The sequence below is a fragment of the Cydia pomonella genome, chromosome 9 (assembly GCF_033807575.1).
Source record: "Cydia pomonella isolate Wapato2018A chromosome 9, ilCydPomo1, whole genome shotgun sequence".
Lineage (NCBI taxonomy): Eukaryota > Metazoa > Arthropoda > Insecta > Lepidoptera > Tortricidae > Cydia > Cydia pomonella.
The window spans coordinates 2,390,320-2,403,819 of record NC_084711.1 but is presented as its reverse complement, the minus strand read 5'-3'; the positions used below and the strand labels follow the sequence as shown (position 1 = coordinate 2,403,819).

Genomic DNA, 13,500 nt, shown 5'->3' with positions numbered 1-13,500 from the left:
CTGGCGCTGCGCACGCAGAAGGCCGTGTCCCTGGCCTCCGTGCTCGGCACCGTGGCCGTGGTGCTGGCGGCCGGCTACCTGATGGCGTACCTCATGTGAGTATACGATCTAACTAACATATGCGAGTGGGCGGAGCGCTTGGCGCTGGCGCTGCGCACGCAGAAGGCCGTGTCCCTGGCCTCCGTGCTCGGCACCGTGGCCGTGGTGCTGGCGGCCGGCTACCTGATGGCGTACCTCATGTGAGTATACGACCTAACTAACATATGCGAGTGGGCGGAGCGCTTGGCGCTGGCGCTGCGCACGCAGAAGGCCGTGTCCCTGGCCTCCGTGCTCGGCACCGTGGCCGTGGTGCTGGCGGCCGGCTACCTGATGGCGTACCTCATGTGAGTATACGATCTAACTAACATATGCGAGTGGGCGGAGCGCTTGGCGCTGGCGCTGCGCACGCAGAAGGCCGTGTCCCTGGCCTCCGTGCTCGGCACCGTGGCCGTGGTGCTGGCGGCCGGCTACCTGATGGCGTACCTCATGTGAGTATACGATCTAACTAACATATGCGAGTGGGCGGAGCGCTTGGCGCTGGCGCTGCGCACGCAGAAGGCCGTGTCCCTGGCCTCCGTGCTCGGCACCGTGGCCGTGGTGCTGGCGGCCGGCTACCTGATGGCGTACCTCATGTGAGTATACGATCTAACTAACATATGCGAGTGGGCGGAGCGCTTGGCGCTGGCGCTGCGCACGCAGAAGGCCGTGTCCCTGGCCTCCGTGCTCGGCACCGTGGCCGTGGTGCTGGCGGCCGGCTACCTGATGGCGTACCTCATGTGAGTATACGACCTAACTAACATATGCGAGTGGGCGGAGCGCTTGGCGCTGGCGCTGCGCACGCAGAAGGCCGTGTCCCTGGCCTCCGTGCTCGGCACCGTGGCCGTGGTGCTGGCGGCCGGCTACCTGATGGCGTACCTCATGTGAGTATACGACCTAACTAACATATGCGAGTGGGCGGAGCGCTTGGCGCTGGCGCTGCGCACGCAGAAGGCCGTGTCCCTGGCCTCCGTGCTCGGCACCGTGGCCGTGGTGCTGGCGGCCGGCTACCTGATGGCGTACCTCATGTGAGTATACGATCTAACTAACATATGCGAGTGGGCGGAGCGCTTGGCGCTGGCGCTGCGCACGCAGAAGGCCGTGTCCCTGGCCTCCGTGCTCGGCACCGTGGCCGTGGTGCTGGCGGCCGGCTACCTGATGGCGTACCTCATGTGAGTATACGATCTAACTAACATATGCGAGTGGGCGGAGCGCTTGGCGCTGGCGCTGCGCACGCAGAAGGCCGTGTCCCTGGCCTCCGTGCTCGGCACCGTGGCCGTGGTGCTGGCGGCCGGCTACCTGATGGCGTACCTCATGTGAGTATACGACCTAACTAACATATGCGAGTGGGCGGAGCGCTTGGCGCTGGCGCTGCGCACGCAGAAGGCCGTGTCCCTGGCCTCCGTGCTCGGCACCGTGGCCGTGGTGCTGGCGGCCGGCTACCTGATGGCGTACCTCATGTGAGTATACGACCTAACTAACATATGCGAGTGGGCGGAGCGCTTGGCGCTGGCGCTGCGCACGCAGAAGGCCGTGTCCCTGGCCTCCGTGCTCGGCACCGTGGCCGTGGTGCTGGCGGCCGGCTACCTGATGGCGTACCTCATGTGAGTATACGATCTAACTAACATATGCGAGTGGGCGGAGCGCTTGGCGCTGGCGCTGCGCACGCAGAAGGCCGTGTCCCTGGCCTCCGTGCTCGGCACCGTGGCCGTGGTGCTGGCGGCCGGCTACCTGATGGCGTACCTCATGTGAGTATACGACCTAACTAACATATGCGAGTGGGCGGAGCGCTTGGCGCTGGCGCTGCGCACGCAGAAGGCCGTGTCCCTGGCCTCCGTGCTCGGCACCGTGGCCGTGGTGCTGGCGGCCGGCTACCTGATGGCGTACCTCATGTGAGTATACGATCTAACTAACATATGCGAGTGGGCGGAGCGCTTGGCGCTGGCGCTGCGCACGCAGAAGGCCGTGTCCCTGGCCTCCGTGCTCGGCACCGTGGCCGTGGTGCTGGCGGCCGGCTACCTGATGGCGTACCTCATGTGAGTATACGATCTAACTAACATATGCGAGTGGGCGGAGCGCTTGGCGCTGGCGCTGCGCACGCAGAAGGCCGTGTCCCTGGCCTCCGTGCTCGGCACCGTGGCCGTGGTGCTGGCGGCCGGCTACCTGATGGCGTACCTCATGTGAGTATACGATCTAACTAACATATGCGAGTGGGCGGAGCGCTTGGTTAACCCCGGGTTAGTGATTGGGGCAAATAGCCCAAAAACCCTGCATACATATTCCACAATCAATTTTGAATTGAGTAAATAAGGGTTCCAAATTCAAAAACAAAAAACGAATGTTCCGGATGTTAGGAGGTTAAGGCAAACTTGTCAAACCTAAGTTTGCCTTATCCTCTTGACATCCAGAAGCATTCGTTCATTTCAACCGAATCAAATACCATCAAACCAAAGAATTACTAAAAGTATCAAAACAGTAGCGATATGCTCTGGTAGAATGCTCCAACGTCTCATAGCTATAGCTCTAACATAGTTTAGTATAACCTTGCTTTGGAAGCGAGTTCGAAGCCAAAACCTACCTGTGTAACTTCTTCATATTACATTTTGGCAAAGAAGTTCATTATCGGACGATACGGACGGTGGACTTGGTGGAGGCGAAAAAAGGGATAGATTTTTACGTCACAACCCATACGATTGAGAAAGAAGGAGAATGAGGATGACGGACACGACCACGAAGAACATGCGCATGAACATTAAAATTATTTCCTCCTTCGACGTTAACACTTGAATTTCGTCACGACCCTTTCTTAACTTCGTTCCAACTGAGTGTTCCACGACATTCACGCAATTTTAATTTAACCTTCTGACCGCCAAAGACGTCATATGACGCGCGTGGCTACAGCCCAATATCAACCTTCATGCGTACCGACAAGGTTCACGATTACGCGCCGCGTACGATAGGCGTGGCGTTCAAAAGGTTAATAACAAAAATACTTATTGAACTATTTATTACAGCCGCGTTGAAGAAGAATCAGTCCAACGCCAGCGAAGCGAGCGGCGGCGGCAAAACGGAACAGTCAAGAAAAACAACAACGAACCTCAGTCAGAATTGAGGCTTCACGAGCTTAGGGCGGAGAAATACAACGGACTCGTCCGGTAAGTGTTTAATATATTGTTCATGTCGCAAGTTGGCAAACAAACACACTGACGCGTCTTAAGAGGTGTCGGTGAAACGGCACCGCCAAGAAAAACAACGAGTAGCAGTCAGAATTAAGGCTGCACGATCTTAGAGCGAAGAATACAACGGACTCGTCCGGTAAGTTTTCATTAGAGTCAGCGGTGTCATTATGGTTCCATTTTTGTCACCTGTTCTATGCCCGTTACTTTCTCACATACTTACTTGTTAGAACGTGACAGGTATGTTGAGAAATGACAAAGAGCCGACATCTTAGCCCTACAGACCAAGCCCGTGCAAGTGTTAAGTAAACGTCATAATTTCATGCACTGTCTGGGCTATCAAAATCGCTTCCAACTTATCTTAGTTTGACTCTAGTACCTTTTTAAGAACATACTCCGAGGTTTTGGGTGCAGGAATAATTTCGTGTATTTACTTATTGTAAAATAGTTACAGAACTATGAAGTAAAAAGGCAGTAAACTCCATATGTGCTGAGAAATATTCAAATAGTTTATGTTTTTACAGTTTTTATTTTTCGGCTAGTGTTTAACATCCCTCACCCAAAACTCCGAGGTATGGTTGACGACCTGCCTGGCCTAGTGGGTAGTGACCCTACCTATGCTTCCGATGGTCCCGGGTTCAAATCCTGGTAAGGGCATTTATTCGTGTGATGATCATAGATGTTCCTGAGTATTGGCATAAAAAAAGTATGTCGAAAATTACCTTTTTCTCGCATCCTGTATGTTTTTTTCCAAAATCTGTATACGTCTTCATTCATTTGAAATCGCGGGAAAGTATCCTAAGACCGTTTTCGCGTAGAGCAGCAAGGGAACTGGTAGCTGCCCTCACTGACCCATGGTAAAAATAAGGTATGTATAAGGCTTGGCGTTTAAAGGGTTAAACATAAATCTACAATGTGTTTGTCCACGTATAGTCGAGCCGTTAACCACGTATAGCACGATGAATTTTATCGACAAATCACCCCCCATACCTATGTTTTTCTCAACCATTTTAAAAATGCACCCTTTCAAAGTTTTATGGTACCAAACACTACTGCACTCGATTAATGTACCATTATCTGTCCATTTACCTAACGCACATTTAAATAAAGGCATTCAATAGCTTATGAATTGGGGCATAAATTTGAAGCATAAATGTCACAGAGAATTTTCCACAATTACTTGAGAATTGAAAACAAAGATAAAAATTGTCTTGAAAAATTTACTTATTTTTTTACATTTTGACTTTTGTTTGAAAACTAGGTCGTTGACCTGTACTTTTTAATTGTTAAATGGTAGTACAGGATATCAGCTAAAAGTTGACATCAAAATGATAGCCCTAGTTAAAACACTTCACAAGTTACACGAATCCAAACAAGACCTTCGGTAATGAGCGTCAACTTTGTTCCAAAGAAACATTGCCTGCCGCGGCCGCCGCCCGAATTATCATTTCGAACTAAAGCAACTTAGTTCGACGCACATTAAGGTCGTGTTTGGAATTTAACTTTACTAGAGTCTGACTTAGTTGACTCTGCATGGCATTTGCAATGACAAAGTGTGGCGATATCACCTTTCTATGAAAATATGACATTTATAATTATTGGGTGTTATTAACACTCCCTCACTGAGTTCTGTTCAAGTCGTTACAAAATTAGCTGAGATTTGACTGAATCTCATATCCAAAAACTCATTCAAATGACCATACTTATTATTACTTAGGTACTAAAAGAAGTTAATTTAATTTAAAACATAATAATAACATTGTATGTCCATTCTATTCTTATCAGTCTTATCATGAAATGAATACGTATTAAATCGAAACATACTTATATGATAAAACGAGTAACGGCTTTACTGATAACTGTTGACTGGTAATTGTTATCTATAAACAAAGTATATAAAACAGTTCCGTTATATCATGTGACAACCAAAACTCACTAATTGCAAAAAAACGTCCTCGCGCCTCAAGGGTTCCATAATCACACAATTTTACTATTTTTTTTTGTTAAGACTCACGCTTGACCTTTCTCTTATTTTAAGGCCCTATAGTTTCGAAGTTAAGGGGGGGGGGGAGTTTTTTTTTAAATATAAAAAGAGAAGTTACATCACTTATGGTTACTTATCTGCCAAACTGCATAGCAGTTTAAGGACCCTTTTCGTCTATTTCATTAAATAGCTTCAATTTAACATATTACCTGCCTCAAAATTAGAAATTGGAATCATCACAACTAGCCCTTTCATTTGAGATAAGTTTTTTTTTAGTTTTTTCTAATTTTACCCCAAAAATGGCCGGCAAGTTCTAAATTCATTTATTTACGTTACTCGTCCGTCTGGTCCCTAAATTATATTTTCATCACACTTGCTCGAAAAAGATCTTATTCCATGCAGGTGTACTGAAGTACAAAGGCCTATTTTGTTACCGCGGGAGTTATGGATTGTGGAAAAAAACTATTACTCCCTAGGGAGTTATAGCTTTTTTCTTAAATTATGTCACTTATTTACAACCAAGTAGCATAAACGAGTTTTACTTTTAAAATACTGACGTTTGTAATTTAATATTTTTGTTTATGTTTAAAATTATTTAATTTGATTAATTTAACAGCCGTTTAAAATATTTTTACATAATTTTCAGTCGTGGCAGAATGCCAAATAGGTCTGTGCCTTCGATGCCTAACCTGTTGAGAATTTACAAAATGGCGGAAAAGTTTGATATGTCACCGTATTTAAGAATTATTTCGCTTAAAATTTAACTTTTTCTTCGCAAGTGTGATGAAAAACATTGTGTGCAACTCCGGGGGTAAGAATATTGCAAACTCGGTTCTTTAATTTACCACCCTCGTATCCAAAATTTCACTTACCCCCCTCGTTGCACAATGTACTAATGTGTACCTAATTTTAAATTGCTGCTGGTTGACATCCTTTTTAGCGCACATCGCTCGCACCGATATAAGTACGAGCGAGATGCACTGCCACTGATGTAACAATAAGAGAAATTTACAAAACTTCAGCATATTTATGATTCATAATTATAGAAAAACGAATCGATAAATCGACTTATGTATATATTAAAGAGAATTGATAGTAATATTTATAGAAAATTGAGAGGTAAGTCTATGAGAAAGACGTGCCTCTTAGTTTAACATCCAAAACATATGGCGCTGTACTGCGCCATGTTTTGTGGTCACTGAATTGTCAAACGTCAACTTTTGACAGTCAGAGTTACTACAAAATTATGGAGTGTGGAATTAAGAGGAGTGATATCTCTTATGGTAGAACTGTTGCAAAAGTGTCCAGCTGTCAGCTATAAATAATAGTTCCAAATCTCTCCAGAGTAGCGCTAGAGTAGCTAAGAACCTAGGCGCTATTGACGGAGTGACGTGCGCTGTATATGATTTGATTTTTTTGTTCAAGTATTCTAGGTATTGTAGCGCCACCTATTTAAGGTTTTTTGATGACACTTTTTGGTACATGGAGATTTATTTCCTTACCTCCACCTTCCGTATACAAAATGTATAGAGCTTTACAGCGCCATCTCATTTACCTGTCAAATTCGAAGCGCAAAATTGTCTCAGATTTTACATATCCTACTCAATTAATGTATCTTTTGCCGATTAACTGCTTTGTCGACTACATAATCTATTGACGATTTATTTGTAAAAAAATATCGATAAGTACATAAATATCATATATACATTTTATACAAAGTATAATCCATATGAGATTAGATCGATTAATAAGATAAATTAACTTGAATTATTATTTTCAAATACCGTATCACAGAAAAGATAACAGGTGTTTATTAGATGAATGGATAGATACTAAATAATACGGTAATTGTGACTTGCATATAGATATTTTAGATTTTAAATCAGATACCTACATTTCAATACTCACTTATTTACTTACTTATTTGGCGAGATGACTCAAAATGATTCTTGGCTTCCAACAAAAGAGCACGCCATTTTGATACTAAATTAAGAAATTATATTTTTTGAATAAAATAAAAAAAATTCTAGTAGATGCTATGCTTTATCGATATTGTCAGAAACTTGCTCCGAAAAAATTGTTATCAGTGCATATTATGGAACAGTCTACCCATTACTGACGTACGGAGTAATTTTTTGGGGAAATTCTGTTGATGTTGATAAAACATTTATATTGCAGAAAAGATGCTTAAAAACTGTTTTTAGAATGTACATGGATGAATCGCTACGTGAAGTGTTTAGAGAGAAGCGCTTTTTGACCCTTACCGGTATTTATATATTAGAATTAAGCCTATTTGTAAAAAAACACCCTGAATATTTCACAAAGCGTTCATGCAAAGAAAATATCAGATCACAATATAAGTACAATATGGTACTTCCGAGAACTAGCACCTCAATATATAAAAAAAGTACGTTCATATCTGCTATTAATGTCTTCAACCATCTGCCAAACGAAATAAAAAGCCTCGAAGGAAATACTTTTAAAAGATGCTTAAAAAACTTTTTAATAGACAAAGTTTTCTATAATTTAAAAGAATTTTATAACTATGTAAACCTAAATGTATATTAAAATATAGTTTAAGATAAAATATTAAAACCTAGTTTAAGTTAAAAATAATTGTATACCCGAGAAGGGTAAAACTGTTGATACTCATCAAAAAATGTACCTAAGTCATATTCTTGTACCTACACAGTTTGCACAATAAATATTTCTGATTTCTGATTTCTGAAAAACTGCTGGTGGCCTAGCGGTAAGAGCGTGCGACTTGCAATCCGGAGGTCGCGGGTTCAAACCCCGGCTCGCACCAATGAGTTTTTCGGAATTTATGTACGAAATATCATTTGATATTTACATTTACCAGTCGCTTTTCGGTGAAGGAAAACATCGTGAGGAAACCGGACTAATCCCAACAAGGCCTAGTTTATCCTCTGGGTTGGAAGGTCAGATGGCAGTCGCTTTCGTAAAAACTAGTGCCTACGCCACATCTTGGGATTAGTTGTCAAGCGGACCCCAGGCTCCCATGAGCCGTGGCAAATTCCGGGACAACGCGAGGAAGAAGATTTTTTGAAAAACTAGTTATATCCAAATTGATATTAATGCAGTATGAACACTAGCGTCCCCTTTCCCCCCGTCCCCCTCCGGCGGCGTACAGTTTAAAATTATCAATTCGACTAGCCACCGCAAGTGTTATGTCTAGGGATTGCTACCTTTTTTTTCTACAGAAAAATAGTATTTTTCTCAAAATATTGATAAATATATATGTAGTATGCACTGGGAAAATGAAAAAATGCGATATCGGTAACATTTGTATACCCTTTTCTTTTATATATCACTCCAAACATCTATTAAATCAATCCATTTATATAAAATAAATACGTATTTGGCAAAATTTCCTTTTTGGTAGAAGCTTTTATCACTGACTGTACTTTTCTTCCCTCATGCAACTAATACACATCGAAACAATTCTAACAACCCAAAACACAATTAGTATGCGTTGTTTTATCACAGAGTTCCCATGGCCAACTCCTGTCTCCATCATCAGATCAGCTCCATGTCATCATAATATTGCATTATCATCCAATTTACATATGTATGCAAAATTTCAGCTGAATCGGAAACGGGGACCAGTGCGTCAAATTTGGCTTCCAAGATTTGAGCCCACATTAACAAAATTAACATACGAAATAAAAAAACTTGTAAAAATAAAGTTTCTCTACCAAACAGCTGTCTATAATAGGCGAAAGGCGACTCATATGTAGAGCGAGGTCAACAAAAACCGCCACGTGACATACTCGTAAAAACGCTATATGTGTACCTCTGTTGCTCTAACCTTGGGTCAAGTAAAGGTGTAAAGGTCACCTTTATATCCTCAAGTAACAGTAAGTACGTACTTTTTAGGGTTCCGTAGCCAAATGGCATAAAACGGAACCCTTATAGTTTCGCCATGTCCGTCTGTCTGTCTGTCTGTCTGTCCGAGGCTTTGCTCCGTGGTCGTTAGTGCTAGAACGCTGAAATTTGGCATGGATATACAAATCAATAAAGCCGACAAAGTCGTACAATAAAATCTAAAAATTTAATTTTTTTTAGGGTACCTCCCCTACACGTAAAGTGGGGGTGAATTTTTTTTTTCGCTTCAACCCTAGAGTGTGGGGTATCGTTGGAAAGGTCTTTCAAAACTAATAGGGGTTTTCAAGAAACATTTTTTGATAAAGTGAATATATTCGGAGATAATCGCTCCGAAAGAAAAAAAAAATGTGTCCCCCCCCTCTAACTTTTGAACCATAGGTCCAAAAATATGAAAAAAATCGTGGAAGTAGAGCTTAAGAAAGACATTAAATGAAAACTATAGCGGACATGATCAGTTTAGCTGTTTTTGAGTTATCGCAAAAAGTTTTCCCTTCATAGTAAAAAGACTTACTTCAATTAGGTACTGATTATGCAAATTTGCCTATTTGTTTAACTCGGGTGAAAGGTACCGTTTCATCCCTTGGTTAACAATTTACTATACTTTAAGCTCCAGTTTAGCTTATTGTGACGGAAGAGTAACTACGGAACCCTACACTGAGCGTGGCCCGACATGCTCTTGGCCGGTTATTTCTAAATCTTTTGAATGGAAGAAAGGCGATTATTAACCTTTTGAACGCCAGACGGCGAAGGAACATGCCGATCACGATTATTTAAGCGAAATTGAACTTTACGGAGTCCCGCGTTAGTCCCTATTGCATTGGCGAAACTGTCGGCTGTAGCCGTCGTTATAGTGTCCTTGGCAAGTCTTTCAGATGTCGGCCATAGCCGACGGTGGCGGTCAGAAGGTTAATAATCATATACACAGAGAGCTAGAGTAACCCGACAGACTTTAATCACGCATTCGGTCATAAGGAGCAAAAAATGTTATATGACTTTTGGTCGAATTTCGGCGTTTTTGTATTTTCTTCACACAACACGTTTTTTTTAACATTACAAATAATAAATATTATATTATATTTTAAATTTACAGATACATTTTGCGAGTTCCTTTAAAACTTTAATGTCTATCAATAGGTATGTCTAAACCAAGTCACATAGTGGCAGCATCGCAGCCAAAAAGGCGTATTTCACCGAGTTATTACAAAAATAAATTTTCACAAGAATTGTCAAATATCTCTAGAACAAGATCGATTTCAGAAAACTTTGTACGACATTGTAGCCTCTACATGCGGTCAAGAATACAGCTTTACCTAAACACTGTCGGGTTACTCGAGCCCACTGTGTATAGACAGCTTTTTTGGTAGGGAATTACGGCTTTTTCAAGCTAGTCAATGTTTACTATTATACTAAAAGTTGTAGAAAGAAGTACCTACTTACCATACTGTTATTTGAAGAAATAAAAATTGTACTAAACGTTCTAGAATATGTTTATCTTGTTAACCCAACCTTGGGTAAAGATCCCATCCAATATTGATTAAACACTTCAAACAGGAGTACTTTTTTCTACAACATTAACAACATTTTTTTCTCAACCAATGGAAAGGAAATGGTTGAAAGGGACCCTATTACTAAGACTCCGCTGTCAGTCCGTCTCTCTGTCTGTCTGTCCGTCTGTCACCAGGCTATATCTCATAAACCGTGATAGCTAGATAGTTGAAAATTTCACAGATGATGTATTTCTGTTGCCGCTATAACAACAAATACTAAAAAGTACGGAAACCTAGGTGGTTTTTTTTTTTTTGAATCGAAAACGCAGTGTCCAATTTTTATCCCAGTGGCGATACCGCGGGGCCGCCTCGCCCGCGGCGCATGCTGCCTTTCTACAATGCTCGCCTCGGCAACAATGTACTGTTTTCAACTTTGGCGCACAAAATTATTCATGGTTACAATGCACAGCGTCCAACTATAGTTTATGCTGGATATTACATTGCAAATGCTGCTGAATTTGCAACGTAAACTTTTCAACACATTTCTTCACAAAAGTCCTTATATTTTCAGACCTAAGTCCAGTACATACTAAACTAAACTGTTTGTTTGGTTTCAACTCGTCTGGAGATTATATATCTATACTTCTATGAAGTACTAAAAAGTACAACAACACTCTTTAAGTCACACGTGTCGCCGCCATGGTATCAAAGTCACGCTCTTATTTTAAAACGACATTCTGAAGTGAAGTGAAATATAACACGAACATACACGATGTTTATTTAGTCACCTGCAATCATTCACGGGATGAATATAAAATAATAATAGTTCTTTATAAGGTAAACACCCATTTCAAATAATTATGTACAGTGTAAAAATACAAAAAATAAAATAGTAAAGAACGTATAATGTACTAATAAATACCTAAAATTAATGCAGTCATAGTCAGGATTGTCACTTCCTGTTCGTCTCATGGTGCACGGAAATCCAGTATTTACGTATAGGATTGTCCAGATACCCGGACAGCTCACGGAGAATACTGTTGTCAGACGTTCTTAGGCGGCTCCAGAAGGAAGCGACGCGAGAACGAATGATAGCAAAAAAATCAGGGACTTCGGCCTCAGCAAACATGGTCGACGCGCTGCAGTTTATGAAGTACTTTTAGTATGGGTCCAACACCGAAATCGCGAAAAAAAATTGGCTGTTTCATACATTTTGGCTGTTCTGACCTTGACATTTTCTATGGGAGAGTAAATTATTTTTTTCGCAATTTTGGGTTTGATCCCATAGTAAAAGTTGCTCATTATGACCTATATATTCAGCCCGTAAATTATTGCAGGTGACTTAATAAACACCCTGTATATGTCTGGTACTGGTGATAGTTTTACAATTAAAGATAGAAATTGTTATACAAAGAAATTAGATCGAGTAGAAATTTGACATAATACTTCTAGGGCTCTTTCAGACTAGCGTACTTTTACGCGCGTATACGGTTGTTTCGGCAGCACGACCTTATACGCGCCGCGCGCGTCACATTTCCCTACATTTGGTTTTGACGAGCTCACGCGCGCGTTTCTTTTCCCTGCATGTTATTTACGCGCGTACGCTCGTATAAAACGCTAGTCTGTAACCGTCCTTACTCGCTCTATTTGCTATGTGGTGGCTGTGCGGCTGTGTGGCGACGGTTTCCTGATAATCTCAAATTACCACTCGCGGACCATATAGGCATGTAATTTAAAGAAAAAAGATAATAAATTTGCAATAAGATTAATGAATTGACATTGATCAGTGTGGACGACGGAACTAAACTATTTTGGGCAGTCGAGCCATTTTTTTCGTTCTGGACTTGATAGAAGCATGCTAATCAGACGCGGAAGTATATGAAAGAGCTATGAATGATAAAAATATAAGTAACGCTAAGAATATTAATTATTAATGTCAGTCGACGTTCGTCAACGCTAACCTACGTGCTATAAAAGGGAAGCTTATCCTTATTCCTTAGCAACAAAAAGTATTTCATTGGACTACACTCAACTGTTGGTTTTTACAGTTCCGTACTATCACTATAAGTACATATACATATTATACGTCCGTCCATTGAGACATTTGAAGTTCACAAAAAGTGTGTATGTCTGTTATATATATATATACATCATGATAGAAATTCTTATATTTTTGACATCAATGCAAATTTGTTATGTAATTGTCTTTCATGAAATAAATCATCTAATCTAATCTATATATATAAATAATAAGTTTTTGGCAAAACTTTCAATTTTGGTACAAGCTTTTGTCGCTGCCTGTACTTTTCTTTCCACAGGCAACTAAAACTCATCGAGACAATTATAACAACCCCAAACACAATTTTTTTGCATCGTTATATCACAGAGTTCCCATGGCCACCTCCTGTCTCCATCATCAGATCAGCTCCATGTCATCATAATATTGGATTGTCATCCGATTTACATATGTATGCAAAATTTCAGAAAGTGGGTCAAATTTAGCTTCCAAGATTTCACCCACATTAACATACATACATACGAGTACATACACACTAACAGGGCAAGTTAAATAAAAGCTTGCAATAAAAATCATAAGTCATAAAAACGAATAATAAAAACAGTACGGAACCCTTAGCAACTTTCACAACTCATCCAACTCGCACTTGGCCAGTTTTCTCTAATACTTATATGAGTTTTGAACGCCTACAATGTTTTAGGGCTAAGGCCACTGATTAATATTCATTATTAATACTAGTATTTAAGTGTCAACGCCTACGTGTTCAAAGAGCAATTCAAACTTATCTTTACTTTTTTGTTACGGAAGATATGTCGAACATAATTATAATTTGTTATGTAATTAAAATTTACTGTC

At 41.4% G+C, this 13,500-nt stretch overlaps 1 protein-coding gene across 1 annotated transcript in view; it reads left to right on the top strand.

Annotated features, from left to right (window-relative positions):
• The window catches only part of LOC133521080 (dnaJ homolog subfamily C member 16), a 42,583-nt gene that overhangs the window by 13,237 nt on the left and 15,846 nt on the right, over positions 1–13,500 (top strand). The window contains exon 10 of the mRNA XM_061855827.1: positions 3,090–3,230. Coding sequence (XP_061711811.1) covers positions 3,090–3,230 — 141 coding nt within the window. The remainder of the gene's footprint in view (positions 1–3,089; positions 3,231–13,500) is intronic.